The sequence below is a fragment of the Barbus barbus genome, assembly GCF_936440315.1.
Source record: "Barbus barbus genome assembly, chromosome: 43".
Lineage (NCBI taxonomy): Eukaryota > Metazoa > Chordata > Actinopteri > Cypriniformes > Cyprinidae > Barbus > Barbus barbus.
In genome coordinates this window covers 16,381,586-16,396,840 of record NC_136721.1, presented here as the reverse complement: position 1 = coordinate 16,396,840, position 15,255 = coordinate 16,381,586, and the positions used below count along the sequence as shown (strand labels likewise).

General features: G+C 33.9%; 1 protein-coding gene across 1 annotated transcript; it reads right to left on the bottom strand.

Moving 5' to 3' along the window:
• Nucleotides 1-296: 296 nt before the first annotated feature.
• On the bottom strand, nt 297-7,655 carry LOC306862059 (WD repeat-containing protein 5-like). Its single transcript, XM_079404659.1, has 14 exons — nt 7,452-7,655; nt 6,058-6,210; nt 5,739-5,847; nt 4,371-4,444; nt 4,191-4,280; nt 3,996-4,085; nt 3,829-3,912; nt 3,659-3,714; nt 3,497-3,543; nt 3,214-3,289; nt 3,047-3,080; nt 2,893-2,967; nt 2,654-2,741; nt 297-1,952 (listed from the first exon to the last, which is right to left on the bottom strand). The coding sequence occupies exons 2-14, from the start codon at nt 6,136-6,138 to the stop codon at nt 1,852-1,854; spliced, it is 1,005 nt and encodes a 334-aa protein (XP_079260785.1). The 5' UTR covers nt 6,139-6,210; nt 7,452-7,655; the 3' UTR covers nt 297-1,851.
• Between the last annotated feature and the right edge of the window lie 7,600 nt (nt 7,656-15,255).

Genomic DNA, 15,255 nt, shown 5'->3' with positions numbered 1-15,255 from the left:
AGCGATATTGTAGTAAGCTACTTTTACCCAAGTAAACCTTGTAGTGTACAACTATTCAAAATACTACATTGTATTGTAGTTTAACTACTTTAAATTGTGAGGAGCTCATTGACAAATTACAAAGAATGAGATCCACCTTATTTCACCAGGGTCCTTATTTCCTGTGGAATAATGCACATTTGACCGCAAAATAAACCCTTTCTATCAACCTAGATACCAATGTGTTGAAACAACATTGTTGTTCACACCTTAAGCACAGTAAATGGTTTTATAAATTCATGGATGACACTGTGCTGGATACAGGTAAAAAAAATCTTTATTGAGTCACAGGTCATGTCCAAAGTGACTATATGCAATACAGATAGAATTCCTCATGCGGCCCTTGTCATCACTGCAGTGCACTTGCAATCCGGTCAAGAACAAAGGAACAGAGACAGTCTAGAGGCAGAGGATGAGTTAATGCCAAACCATCATCCACATCGAGCAGGAAAAATAAAACACAAAGTACTATCACCTACTTGAGACACAGGTTAATAAGACCACAGAACAGAGGTAAACGTATCAAAGAACAGAGAAGCTGCAAGTATGTACAAAGTGTCAGATACAGAAACATCTCAAGGCTCTAAATACATCCAGACTGCTTTTGGTCACGAGATATAAGGTTATGGCATATTCACTTCACAGCAACACTCCTCCTTGCATAAGTTCTGAAATTGAAATCACATCATAATTGGAAACTGAATGCGTTTTTACCAGATTGTGCGGTTAGAATTATGTATCTCAGAATGAACATTTGTTGCTTGTGTAATTGAAGTCTACTAGAAACCTTTTATTTTAAGTGATACTTTCTCTGAAAGCTCTGACCAAGCTGCTGTTCCATCCAGATATATTGTACAGATTTATTTTTCATAAGCACCAAAACCGATATGAACAAAGGTGTTACAGGTAGTTACAGCTGTAGGAATAAAGTGAGGATTTGGCATACATTATGTCTGTGACTGCTATAGGCTTTTATAACAAAAGAGAAAGTTTTATTGTTAGCACTGCCTAGAAGACATTGAGCCACTGAAAACCATAAACAATGTCTGACAACTAGCTGAGCAACTATAACACAATTAATTTTTAATTGCTGATATAACAGTTGCATTTTTGTACTGTACAGAAATAAACATGAAATCGTGGATGTTCAAAACACCCTTCTGCCAGACAACACATTTCATACATGGAGGTTTGATTTGACATTGGTAAGTCAAGGTAAGTCTTTGAAGCTTTCACAACTGAGAAGTTTGTGAAACCTCTTTTTGGCCAAATAATGGAGTGAAGCTGCAAACTGCTCATATAAATGCCACAAATACAGGCAGAGAAATTTTAATACTCCAAACATTTGTTAAAATGGCCACTTTTAAAATGTGCCCAAGGCATTCTGCTGGCATCAGGAAGTGTGCAAACCACTGATAGACAGATGGCATTCTACAAAACTTACAGGAAAAAACAAAACAAAAGACAGGAACACTCTCTTTGTCCTAATAGGTCTGTGGAGTTCAAACAAAGCTGCCTAAATTTAAAAGTTTTGCTGGATGCTTAAACTGATGAACGAGAGCTGGCGGCAAGGCAGAGAGAAAGGGACTGCTTTAGTTCACGTGAGCGGAGAGTGGGGTGCTGTGTTAGGAGAGGGTACTGTATGTCGGGCTAGTGCACTTTCGCCAGTCCTCTTGCTGAGCCTTGATATCAGTGTGAATGGTCTAGTGTGACCTTTCAAATGAAAAACAAGAAAAGTCTCTTCCCCCCACACAAAATGAATAGTACAAACAAAAAAAAGAACAAAATAATAAAGTAAAATAAGCCTGAGGCTTAGCAGTCGCTCTTCCAAAGTTTGATGGTTTTGTCATTTTCTAGTGCTGCTGATGCAATGATGTTTTCTGTGGGGTGACATGCGGTTGAGATCACCACATCTACAACAAAAAATAAAAAAAAGGGGACAAAATTTTTACACAACATTAGAAGTGCACACATACGTACATAAGTGTGTATAAATTAAACTGCAACAATCAACTATGGAGTAAAATAGAATAAATTAATGACAAAAAGTATGACCAAAATAAATCTGTCAAATTCCGCACTGCTCAGCTGGAACGATTCACAGGAAATGTTCAAACTGTAGGGCTTAAAGGGATAGTTCACCCAAAAATTTAAATTTTGTCATTAATTCCTCACCCTCACGTCGTTCCAAACCCTTAAGTCCTTTGTTCATCTTCGGAACACAAATTAAGATTTTTGATGAAATACGAGAGAAATACATCCAAGGAGAGAAGAAATCGTTGAATAAAGTCATAATTTTTATTTTCTTTGTGCAGAAAAAGTATTCTCGAAGCTTCATGAAATTACGGTTGAACCACTGATGTCACATGGACTATTTTAACAATGTCCTTACTACGTTTCTGTGCCTTGACCGTGGTAGTACCCTTGCGGTCTATGGAGGGTCAGAGAGCTCTCGGATTTCATCAAAATGATCTTAATTTCTGTTTGAAGATGAACGAAAGTCTCATGGGTTTGGAACGACATGAGGGTGAGTAATTGACGACAGAATTTTCATTTTTGGGTGAACTATCCCTTTAAGCTTTTAGTGTTAAAAATTACAACTTCCTGTTTCTACCTGTGTGCCCCTGTAGTTTCTGTACGATCTCCTTGGTCTGAAGGTTCCAAATATAGACCATGTTGTCCTCTGAGCCAGAGACAATCCACTAAAGAGAATGCAAAAATGGAAAGAAAAAAAAAAGTGGAAATTTCAGTGAACACTCTTGTGAAAAAACAGTAAATTGATGAGTATGCTAAATGTCTGTGTTTAGTGTGATGTGCTTAGCAGCTGATTAGAATAGTGTTGTTCCAACATACCTTTCCACCAGTGACAGAAAAATTAGCAAATATGCAGTACTTCTCATTTTTATGACCAGTATAGGTTTTCAAACACTAAACAAGAAAAAATAGTTATACACAGATTAAGCATTATTTTTATGAATTAAAACAATTAAACAGACACAAATCTTACCTTTCCTTTGCTGTAGTCCCAAAGCTTCAAAGTGCTAAAACACAAAGGGAATGCAAGTGTCTTTTCAAAGGCCATGGATAAATAGAAATGATTTAATTAATCCTTTTTTTTTTTTTAAAGAATGATCAGCATAAAAGGCTTAGAATAATAAGAAGACTCTGACTCACTTATCCAAAGTGGCAGCCAGGATGTATTTGCCATTGGGTGAGAACTTCACAAATGACACAGGTGGGTTGTCATCATCTAATAAAAATTTGCATATATATACACATTTTAATCCCTTAATTCTTATTAAAGATGTCATACGTTTTGTTGTATTTTACTAGTTTGTTATATAAATATTATGCATGTTTGATAAGAACGAGTTTCATGAATACTTTAGAGGTACAAACTGCTGCTTTTAAAACTAGTCTGAACAAGTGCCTTTGTGTAAAAGACTGGTAAACTTACCGATGAGTGTTTTAAGGCACTGCCCTGATGCGGTGTCCCATATACGGCTGTATAAAAGTCACATATAAGCATGTATGGTTGTTAGTTATACATCCCAGACATATTTATCCACTCAGTCAAAAAAAAAATAAAAAAATTCTCAAAGAGCCAAAGTTCACTCACCAAAGTCCATCATAACTGCTGGAAACAATCAATGAGCCGTCTCTGTTGAAATGAACCTAAAACAAAGCAACAAGTAAACCTTTACAATTCAAAAAGGAAAAGATCATTGTGACAAGACGATTATGAATGTGATTATTTGATCATCATATGTCAAGTATAAAAGCACTCACTGCAGAGACAGGGTCTGAGTGCGCTGGCAGCGTCTTGAGACATTTCCCCGTTTTAACATCCCAAATCCTCACACTCTCGTCAAACTGCCACAGAGATAAGAATTAGCATGTTTGTTTTCCTGAATTAACAAAACGGTGAAATGACAAATGATTGTGAATGGACTTACAGATCCAGATACGATGAGGTTGGACTGGGGGTTGAAGTTACAGCAAAATACATAGTTGCTGTGACCCTTCAGTGTCTTTAAACACTTCCCCTGGTGATATAAAGAAACAGAATAAGAAAAAGCCCTGAATATCAGTGATATTTTGTATAAATTTGATAAACAGAAGTGAAGCTTTGGCTTGTGCTGTTGACTTACAGAGCTCACATCCCAAATTTTCAGTGTCTTGTCATCGGAAGCTGAGACTAGGAGGTTGGAATCAGAGGACCAGGCCACATCCGAGATGCCCTGCAGGTGAGGGAAAACCAGGTCACATTAGACACCTCGTAAATTAAACGCAGCGCTACTCTGAAACGATGGATGTTTTCAGAAACTCACCAGTTTGTGTCCAGATATTGTCTTTTCAAACTTGCCATCATATGCACCCCATATTTTGATCAGCTTATCAGCAGCTGGATGAAGGGGGGAAAAAAAATTGAAATTTATAGCTTTTCTTTCACAACACAGCTATTCATCTATAACAGTTTCCCAAAGGGGGGCTTTGTGAGTTTATTAAAAAATAATGAATCATAAAAATGTAAATAAAATAAAATAAACAGGACTGCCATCAAAATGAAATTGAAGTTGCCATAAGGCTGTGATTTAGTCTGATGTGCTGCATGTTTGAGTTAAGTGCAGCACTGTGTTCATTTACAATGTGCTGTGGTGGTTTGCAGTAAATGCTGCTCCATACAAACTCATGAATGCATGTTGGTAATATGAAAAACTTTCATTTTGCAACTCAGTATGCATCAGGACAACTTTTTCACATTTGCATAATTTTCAACATTTTTGTGGACACAGGTTTTAAGCATTTTACAAGATATGTAAACTAAACACAGACTTAAAGGTCCATTCAATTATATTCTAAAATAAAAGCTTGGAGGTTTAAAGTTTGAAAGTTAAGAATTTAGGATATATTAGTATTGTATCTTTAAGTGTAAAATAAATTATAATTATCAGATATAAATATCACATACTTTATATTCAAGTGCAATTGTATTACTACAATAGAAATAAGATCAAAACAACTATGATTCTTATCACTGAAAGAGGTTTTAGTTTCCAATTGCATCAGAGTGGGGTCTCTTGTTCTTTTTGACCAAATTCTGCAGCCCTACACATGTAAAAAATACTACAGAAGTCAATGGCTACCAGCAACAAATGATCTTCTGTGAGGTTTGGAACAACATTAGAGTAAGTAAATGATCTTTAAATTTCTGTCATAATCTACCCATTCCAAACCCATAGGACTTTGGTTAATCTTCAAATCACAAATTAAGATATTTTTAATGAAACAAGAGAGATTTCTTTCCCTCCACTGAAAGTCTGAGTAATTAATCCATATCTTATGAACTGATATGAGGTCTTTATGCAATGAACAAATTTAATTTAGGCTTTTATTTACATCTACATAGAGATAAATGTGATGTTCGCTATGTATTTGTGTGGATCATTTTTCAGATGTAAATACAAACCTCAAATAAGTCAATTAAGTCGGGTTTCAATTCTGTGAGGGTTCATTAAAATAACCTTTGTGTTTCGAAGAATAAAGCCTTATGGGTTTGGAACAACATAAGGGTGAGTTACTTACAATTTAAATTTTTTCCCTTTAAAATCTCAAGAGGTATTTTACATATTGGGAAGCCCTGTTCTATAACACTTAACTACTTATTATATTAGTGCTGTACTAGTACAAGTACTTACATGAGCTCGCGAGCCACTCCCCACTTGGACTGAACTTGACAGAAGAGACTGCTTTTGTATGGCCAGCCAATGTGAATTTCAAGGTATAATTTGGCTTCACAGGTGCTGACTGAGATTGAGCAGAACTCACATCATTAATGACACAGTGAAAAGAGAATTGACATTGTCACAGATCATATTAGGTACAATTATGTAGTAATGCTGCTATACCATTTATACCACGAGTATATCCGTTGCACGATACAAAAATCATCCAAAACCATGCCAAAAAAGCAATTCCAAACTGTGTTGCAGAAGGGCGTTCCCAGTGATGTTTTACCTTGCTCTGGCTGGCGGAGGCAGCTGATGCCGGCTGTGTTTTAGTAGCCTCTGTGTCTGGTTTCTTCTCCTCAGTTGCCATGGCGACCAAGTTGGAAAGAATGGGTTTACAGATGCAAGTTCCACGTCAACCCGAATGTCCAAAAGAGAAGCACTGATGAGCATTTGTATGATATTAGTCTTCAGATGACATAGAAAGGCTACATGTAAAACTAATAACTAAGCACGATGCCAGTCAATTTGTTAGTTGTCTCAACATCGTTCCAATATAAATATTATGCTCTTAAGTATATATTTTTAATTTACATTTTCAAATGGACTCATTTCCTCTCTCTCACACATAATATTTTTATATAATAATATTATATAGAAAAATTTAATAGCATTTTGTTCACTTTGTACTGTCCCAATGAAGCTATTTAATGTGGTACATATGTAAAGGTTACAAAACAAATAGTAACAGAATTTAGTTCACACAAATAATCCTTTTCAAAAGTTTGTTTTCTTAAAATTATGCTCTTTTGGCATCACTGACTTTTGTGATAAGTGTATGAGTCCCTGGTTTGTTAAGGGCTGTTAGTAGTCTACCCTCTGACAAAAAGCATCCAGGAGCTCTATGTATTTTGGTTTCCCATCATGCTCTGTACTCTTAACTTCTTCCTTTACCACTCTGGACTTATAGACGGCTATCAAGACTTCATGGAGTCACTGTTGCTGGAGGAAGCAACACACGATATAAAACACCAAGGGTATGTAAAGAGATAAAGAAGGTAATAGGTGTAAATTAAAATTATTAAAACAAATAATAATTAAATGAACAATTTCTATAATTTCACAATCTTTCATAAACTGGATAGGGTATGTAAACTGATAACGCACACCTGCACATGAGAAAACACATATTTTGTATATCTAAAGCTTATAATATGACACCAGTATACACATAAAAGCACAAAACAGATATACTAAAAATAATCCAAGTCTTATAAAGCAGTGTTTCATCTCCACAACATTCATGACAAGACTAATGGCAATGGGAAACTGACTAGAGTCTAAAACCATCTGGATAAACACCAACGCTAAAATCTAGATATCCTTTACAGAGCTCGTGTGTGTGTCAGGAAGATCTGTAAAAACACCATTACTGTTAGCAGCTAGGCTATCCGAGAGACGCAGGGCCTCAGAGAAACCATCAACCTGCAACGCATTTATCCATGTAATTTACACATCTTCGTGTCTAAAGTCATGGTTTATCGCGATCGTTTCAGTCATCCCATCCGTCCCATCCCCAAAACATTAAATACAGTAAAGATTGATGGATCTTTTCTCTGCACACATGCCTCTCTCACTCTCTCCCCATACATTCAGACAAAAGCAGCGAGTAAACTCACTCACCGGCGACTGCTGAGGGGGTAATAAAAACTGCTGTTGGCTTTTGGGACGAGTCCACTACTGGCTTTGGATAAAGATTTGTTGATGAACCGCGCGACAGGCCGCTTTGATCATGCAATGGGTTGGTGATCGTGCTGAATACGATTGTGGATGACCGCCTCTCCACCGAAGGCTCAGGCGGTAATGTGGCAGTAACAACCACTGCGCATGCGCACATCTCAACGGAGGCCTAAGAGGGAAATTTTTTCAAACGCTGAGGTGATATGGCAAACTGTTTTAACATTTAATCTATAAGCCGTACCAGTATCTATTTTCATGCTACTATTTTTTAGATAGTAGTATCTTTCCCATTAAGTACTAGTACTTATTCATTAGCTACTAGTGCTTATTCTTTAGGTACTAGTCAAATCACCTTTATTTATATAGCACTTTTAACAACACAAATTGTGTCAAAGCACTTAACAGTATCAAATTGGAGGATAGAGTGTCAATAATGTATAATAATAAGATTAAACACTCAATTTTCAGTTAAAGGTATTTCTATTGAATTCAGTGATGTCATTGTCTAGCTCAGTTTAGTTTAATCGCTAAAGTGTCCCCAACTGAACAAGCCGCCTGCAGCAAGGAACCAAAACTCCCTTTTTGGGGGGGGGGGGGGGGGGGGGGGGGGGGGGCAGTTCTCCTCTGGCCAGGATATTATTGTTTATTTATTGTTAACTTATTGTTTTAATTCAAATTTTAAATGTATAAATGCATTATATTTCTATTTTTATATTGTTGCAATTTCTAACAATAATAGTATTGTATAGTTAGGTATTTTATTATATTTTGTTTTATTTTTATTGTATTTTTAGTCGAGGTCTTCACTGGGGATATGTCCCCGGGGCTAATCCAGGTGTCCGATCTCTGCCGTCGATCAATGCCGCAGACATCATCTTCCGGTGCTGATCCACCATCTGATCCGGACACGGACTGAGAAACAGAATAAGAAAGAAACAGACAAATATTAACGTAGATGCCATTATTCTTACGATGTAACGCGTATATCGTGTATTATGAGGAGTGTTCCCGGTTCCGGTTGATCTAATTAATGCAGCCTAACAATCCTTTAACGGATTTGAATAATAGAAGTGTATTAGTGTGTTATGTGTAAACCAGGTTAAAGAAATGTGTCTTTAATCTAGATTTAAACTGACAGAGTGTGTCTGATAGAACAATCTATCAGTGTTAGATAGATTGTTCCAGAGTTTGTGTGCTAAATAGGAAAAGGATCTGCCGTCCGCAGTCGATTTTGATATAGGTATTATTATACGGCCAGAGTTTTGAGAAAGCAGCGGACGTGGAGGACTATGATGTGATAAGAGCTCGCTCAAGTACTGAGGAGCTAAGCCATTCAGGGCTTTATAAGTAATTAATAAGATTTTAAAATCTATACGATGTTTGATAGGGAGCCAGTGCAGTGTTGACAGAACCGGGCTGATATGGTCATACTTACTGGTTCTAGTAAGGACTCTAGCTGCTGCATTTTGGACCATCTGGAGTTTGTTGATCAAGCGTGCAGAACAACCACCCAGTAAAGCATTACAACAGTCTAACCTTGAGGTCATAAATGCATGAATTAGCATTTCTGCATTTGACGTTGAGAGCAGAGGTCGCAGTTTAGATATGTTTTTGACATGGAAAAACGCAGTTTTACAGATGCTACATGTACTAGTGTTTATTCTTTAGATACTAGTTCTTATTTATTAGATACTAGTACTTATTCCAATAGTGACTATGGCAAGCCGTTTTAGCATTTAATCTATAAACCGTACTAGTATCTATTTTCATGCTACTAGTACTTATTTTTTAGATACTAGTATCTTTTCCATTAAGTACTAGTACTTATTCATTAACTACTAGTACTTATTCATTAGATACTAGTACTTAATCAGTAGATACTAGTACGTTTTCATTAGGTACTAGTGCTTATTTATTAGGTACTAGTACTTATTCATTAGATACAAGTACTTATTCATTAGATACTAGTACTTATTGATTAAATACTAGTACTTATTGATTAAATACTAGTACTTATTCATTAGATACAAGTACTTATTCATTAGATACTAGTACTTATTGATTAAATACTAGTACTTATTTATTAGATACTAGTACTTATTCTTTAGATACTAGTACTTATTCTTTAGATACTAGTACTTATTCTTTAGATACTAGTACTTATTCTTTAGATACTAGTACTTATTTATTAGATACTAGTACTTATTTATTAGATACTAGTACTTATTTATTAGATACTAGTACTTATTCTTTAGATACTAGTACTTATTTATTAGATACTAGTACTTATTTATTAGATACTAGTACTTATTCATGAAATACTAGTACTTATTTCAATAGTGACTAGTAACTATTATATTGTTACTAGTAACAAATTAAATTTTTTTGCCATTGACTTCTATGGGGATCCGTCATTGAGATATCAACTATTCAGTTTTGACTAGTAAGTATTCCATTAGTGACTAGTACTTAATTTTTATGTACTAGTAGTTATTCATTAGGTACTAGTATGTATTGTTTAGATACTTTTACTTATTCATTAGATACTAGTACCTATTAAATAGATAATAGTACTTATTCATTAGATACTAGTACTTATTATTAGATATTAGTACTTATCCATTAGATACAAGTGTCACGGCACGGCGAAGAAGCGCCGCGAAAAAATGAGGTCAGGGTCCAAGTGCAGGGAAGGTGCTCTTTAATTTCAAAAAACAAAAAGCCAACACGGCAAAAAATTAAACAGAAAAGGTCTGGGATACCAGACGGCAACACAGTGCATGTATCCCAGACCAGAGCAAAACACAAGAAATGCAATCACTGCAACACATTACAAATTACAATTAACGAACCCAGGCAGAGTGGTGGGAGAGGGGAGACTATATAGTCTGTGGCAATGGGGAACAGGTGCGGGTGTAATGACTGTAATAATGTGACAGGTGTGTGTAATGTGGCAGCTGAGGGGAGTTAGGGGAATGAAGTCCGGGAGGAAGGGAGATGGTGACCTCTGGTGGAGAAAGGCAGAACTGCAGGGCCCGGACTAATGACAACTAGTACTTATTCTTTAGATACTAGTACTTATTTATTAGATACTAGTACTTATTCATTAGGTACTAGTACTTATTTATTAGAAACTAGTACTCATTCATTAGATACTAGTACCTATTAAATAGATACTAGTACTTATTCAGTAGATACTAGTACACATTTATTAGATACTAGTACTTATTCGAAATGTTACTAGTAATATTTTTTATTTTACTAGTACATTTTTTAATTGAACTCTACTGTAGCCATTTGGACTAGTCATAACATAAGATGAGTAAAAAAAGCAGATCTGACTAGTTACTAGTAACTAAAAAATAAGAACTAGTTCTATTTTGTCTAAACAAGAAGAGTATATATATATATATAAGTAAATACTAGTCACTATTGGAATAAGTACCTGTATCTAATTAGTATCTAATGAATAAGTACTTGTAACTTTTAAAAAAGACACTAGTACCTAAAGAATAAACACTAGTACCTAAAGAATAAGTACTAGTAGCTAAAGAATAAGCACTAGTAGCTAATGAATAAGTACTAGTACTTAATGGGAAAGATACTAGTATCTAAAAAATAAGTACTAGTAGCATGAAAATAGATACTAGTACGGCTTATAGATTAAATGTTAAAACGGCTTGCCATATAGTGACTAGTATTTACTTATACTCTTCTTATTAAGACAAAATAGAACTAGTTCTTGTTTTTTAGTTACTAGTAACTTTTTGGACCAGAGATACCCTGAAATTAATAGATACTAGTACTTTTAAAATGAGCATTTCTGCCCAGTATGCTAATCCTATGTTGAATATTAATGAACCACCAACATATAGGAGAGAGATTAGACAAGAAACGGAACGGAGATGAATGTACTTTTTTTGTGGAAACCACATAGAAAAGAAACAATCATTTGTACACAAGCACATATAAAACCTATTTTGTCAGTTTTGTAAACACTGTAATTACATAGTAGTCTAATGTGTTTGTTGGTCATCGAGTGACCTCTAGTGGCAGGATGGAGATAAAACACCAATTTTATTATCTGTTATTTTCCTGTTTTTCCTCCAGTAAAAACAATAAATATCATATCAGGGCTGTAGGTTAATGTTTTTGCTTATAACACTGGTGCTACAGACACCGAATGTTTTTACATTAATGTTCTGTACAGGGCACACAAAATCCGAACCTTATGGCTTTCAGACAAACATTTTCTTTATTTGGAAAAAAGGCCAAACATTACTAATAAAAAAAAGGTTTTCTGTACGTGTAGGGCTGCACGATTTGGACAAAAAAAAAGTTTTTATATACCAATAAATAAAAATATTAAAATAAGGAATATTACTTTTGTAATAACATTATTTCACTATAATATACAAAACTGAGTATTTAAGAATAAATATAATAATAAATATAGCTGCAAGAAAAGGGAAAAACTATTACACTTCTCTACACTGAAGAAAAACGTAAGGATTTGCAAATGTTTACCTCAAAGTTCTTAATTATTTTAGCTATTTTTACTCGTTATTTTGTGAGCAATAACGAATACTCAATTCATGTAATTTCTTTTCATTCATACTCTTCGCTGGAGAGCGCCCTCATGCAGAAACTACACTTGTGAGACTCACTTCCAGGAAATCCCTCATATGGACAAAGACATTCAACTTTCGCTGTTTATGTAGCCTAGTAGCTAACATGCAGATAGTTTTACGTTTTAATGATGAAGCATAAAGAAAATAAACAATGATTGCGACAATATATGGTTTTATCTGTGTTCTTCAAGCCATCTCGGGTATTTTTTATAAGAATAAAGTATGTTTAAAATTCAATGCTAATCAACATAGTCTTTATCACTGTAATAATATAAAGTGGCATAATTTCTGCCTCATTCTGTTTAATGAAACCATGTCAGATCACAAAAAGAACTTATTTCAAACGCTCGACTGATGTTATGATGTGAATTTGGAGTAAAAACATGTCAATATAGTTTTGTTGGACAACAGGTTTGTAATCTTTTCTTTGTGTTTTTATGGTAACCAATTAGCAAGGTAGGCTAACATACAAAGCCAGTTAGCCCTATTTAACAATCAAATTAAATCAGCATATTAATCTATGTATTGCCATGTGGACTCTGATTGGACAGTTGAGAGGTACTCATGTTTATGTAATGACTTGTTTGAATTAAGATATCGCCAAATACATTCTTACTAGTTATTTATGAGGTTGAACATATCTCCAAATGAACAGGTAGTGGTAGTTATTCTGTTTGTGATATCATCTTTTAATTTCTGACTAGTAATTAAAGTGCCTTATGCACTTTATCTATCTCTCTTTTTTTATTTTTCTACAATGTCCTCAGACTGATAAGCTCTTTTGCACAAACAAATATATCTACACAGTGTTGTTTTTATTTAACTGGTTTTGCACTCTATCTGCCAGGCGCCTTATGCCACTTTATAGATCTAATTCTATTTTTTTCTACAATATCCTCATTTGTATAGTTGTATGTACATATGTTTAAATTGTATTTATCTGTATCTGAATGTGTTTAATGTTAACTGTATGCACCAAGGGTCTGAGAGTAACGCAATTTCAATTCTCTGTATGTATGTACTGTACATGTGGAAGAATTGACAATAAAGCTGACTTGACTTGACTTGACTTATTGCAATAGTGACTAGTATCTATTTTAATATTACTAGTAAGCTGACAGCCCTGTCCTGTCCTGTCCTGCCTTGCCAAGCCTGCCAGCTGTCCTGTTTTTCCCCTACGGGGTAGTTTTGGTTGGTTTTGTTTATTTGTATTATTAATAAAGCCCATTCTCTGCAGTACTGAGTCCTCGCCTCATCCCTTCTCCCCACAGCCCTGACAGTAAGCATTCATTAGATACTAGTACTTATGTTTTAGATACTGGTACTTATTCATTAGATACTAGTACCTATTTAATAGATACTAGTAGTTATTCATTAGGTACTAGTACTTATTTATTAGGCATTAGTATCTTTTGTGATTACTACTAGTAACAATTCTTATCTTACTAGTAAGATCTGCTTTTTTACTCATCTTATGTTATGACTAGTCCAAATAGCTACAGTAGAGTTCAATTAAAAAATGTACTAGTAAAATAAAAAATCTTACTAGTAACATTTCGAATAAGTACTAGTATTTAATAAATGTGTACTTGTATCTAATGAATAAGTACTAGTATCTAATAAATAAGCACTAGTATCTAAAAAATAAGTACTAGTATCTAATAATAAGTGCTAGTATCTAATAATAAGTACTAGTATCTAATGAATAAATACTAGTATCTAATAATAAGTACTTGTATCTAATGAATAAGTACTAGTGTCTATTTAATAGTACTATTATCTAATGAATAAGTACTAGTGTCTATTTAATAGTATTATCTAATGAATAAGTACTAGTGTCTATTTAATAGTACTATTATCTAATGAATAAGTACTAGTATCTACAAAAAACATACTAGTACCTAATGAATAACTACTAGTAAATAAAAATTAAGTACTAGTCACTAATGGAATACTTACTAGTCAAAACTGAATAGTTGATATCTCAATGACGGATCCCCATAGAAGTCAATGGCAAAAATAAAACATTTGTTACTAGTAACAATATAATAGTTACTAGTCACTATTGAAATAAGTACTAGTATCTAAAGAATAAGTACAAGTATCTAATGAATAAGTACTAGTATCTAAAGAATAAGTACTGTTATTTAATGAATAAGTACTAGTATCAAATGAATAAGTACTAGTATCTAATGAATAAGTACTAGTATTTAATCAATAAGTACTAGGATCTAATGAATAAGTACTAGTACCTAATAAATAAGCACTGGTATCTAATGAAAACGTACTAGTATCTGCTGATTAAGTACTAGCATCTAATGAATAAGTACTAGTAACTTTACAAAAGACACTAGTACCTAAAGAATAAGCACTAGTAGTTAATGAATAAGTACTAGTAATTAATAGAAAATATACTAGTATTTAAAAAATAAGTACCAGTAACGTTAAATTAGATACTAGTGTGGCTTATAGATTAAATGTTAAAACGGCTTGCCATAGAGGTGATAGATTGTACTGTGCACCAAGTGGCAGTATCAGTTTTTATAATGAGCTAGAGGCTTTTAGAAGCTCTTTTATCTTTTTCTTACTTTTATGCAGATCTACCAGATATTTTTGACCATGCAATTATTATTCTAAACATGTAGCTATATCAGCACACTATAAACAACAAAGAGGCATCAAAAATATATCAATTTCCATTATAGTGAACAGAGACTTGTATAAAGAAATGAATAAATAATTCTGATATAATTTGTTCCTATTAGCAGAAAGTTGACAACAGGCCTGCCTCAGAGTCTGACTCTCTATGTCTAAGATGTAAATTGTGCCTTTTACAGAACCATTGTATGAAATAAAATGAAATAAAAAAGAGCAAATATACAACTATTTTTTTTCTTCTTTTTTTAGATATATGGATTGCAAACTGGGAGTCGAGGGTGCTAGGAAAAAAGAAAAAAAACTTTCAATGAATAATTTATTTATTTATTTATTTTTAATTGAACTGAATTTAATTTAAAGAAATTGTACATTTAAAAAATGTAAATATAAGATTATTAAAATAAATAAAATACGATACAATAATAATAAATAAAGGTCGGACTGATACTAAAGAGCAG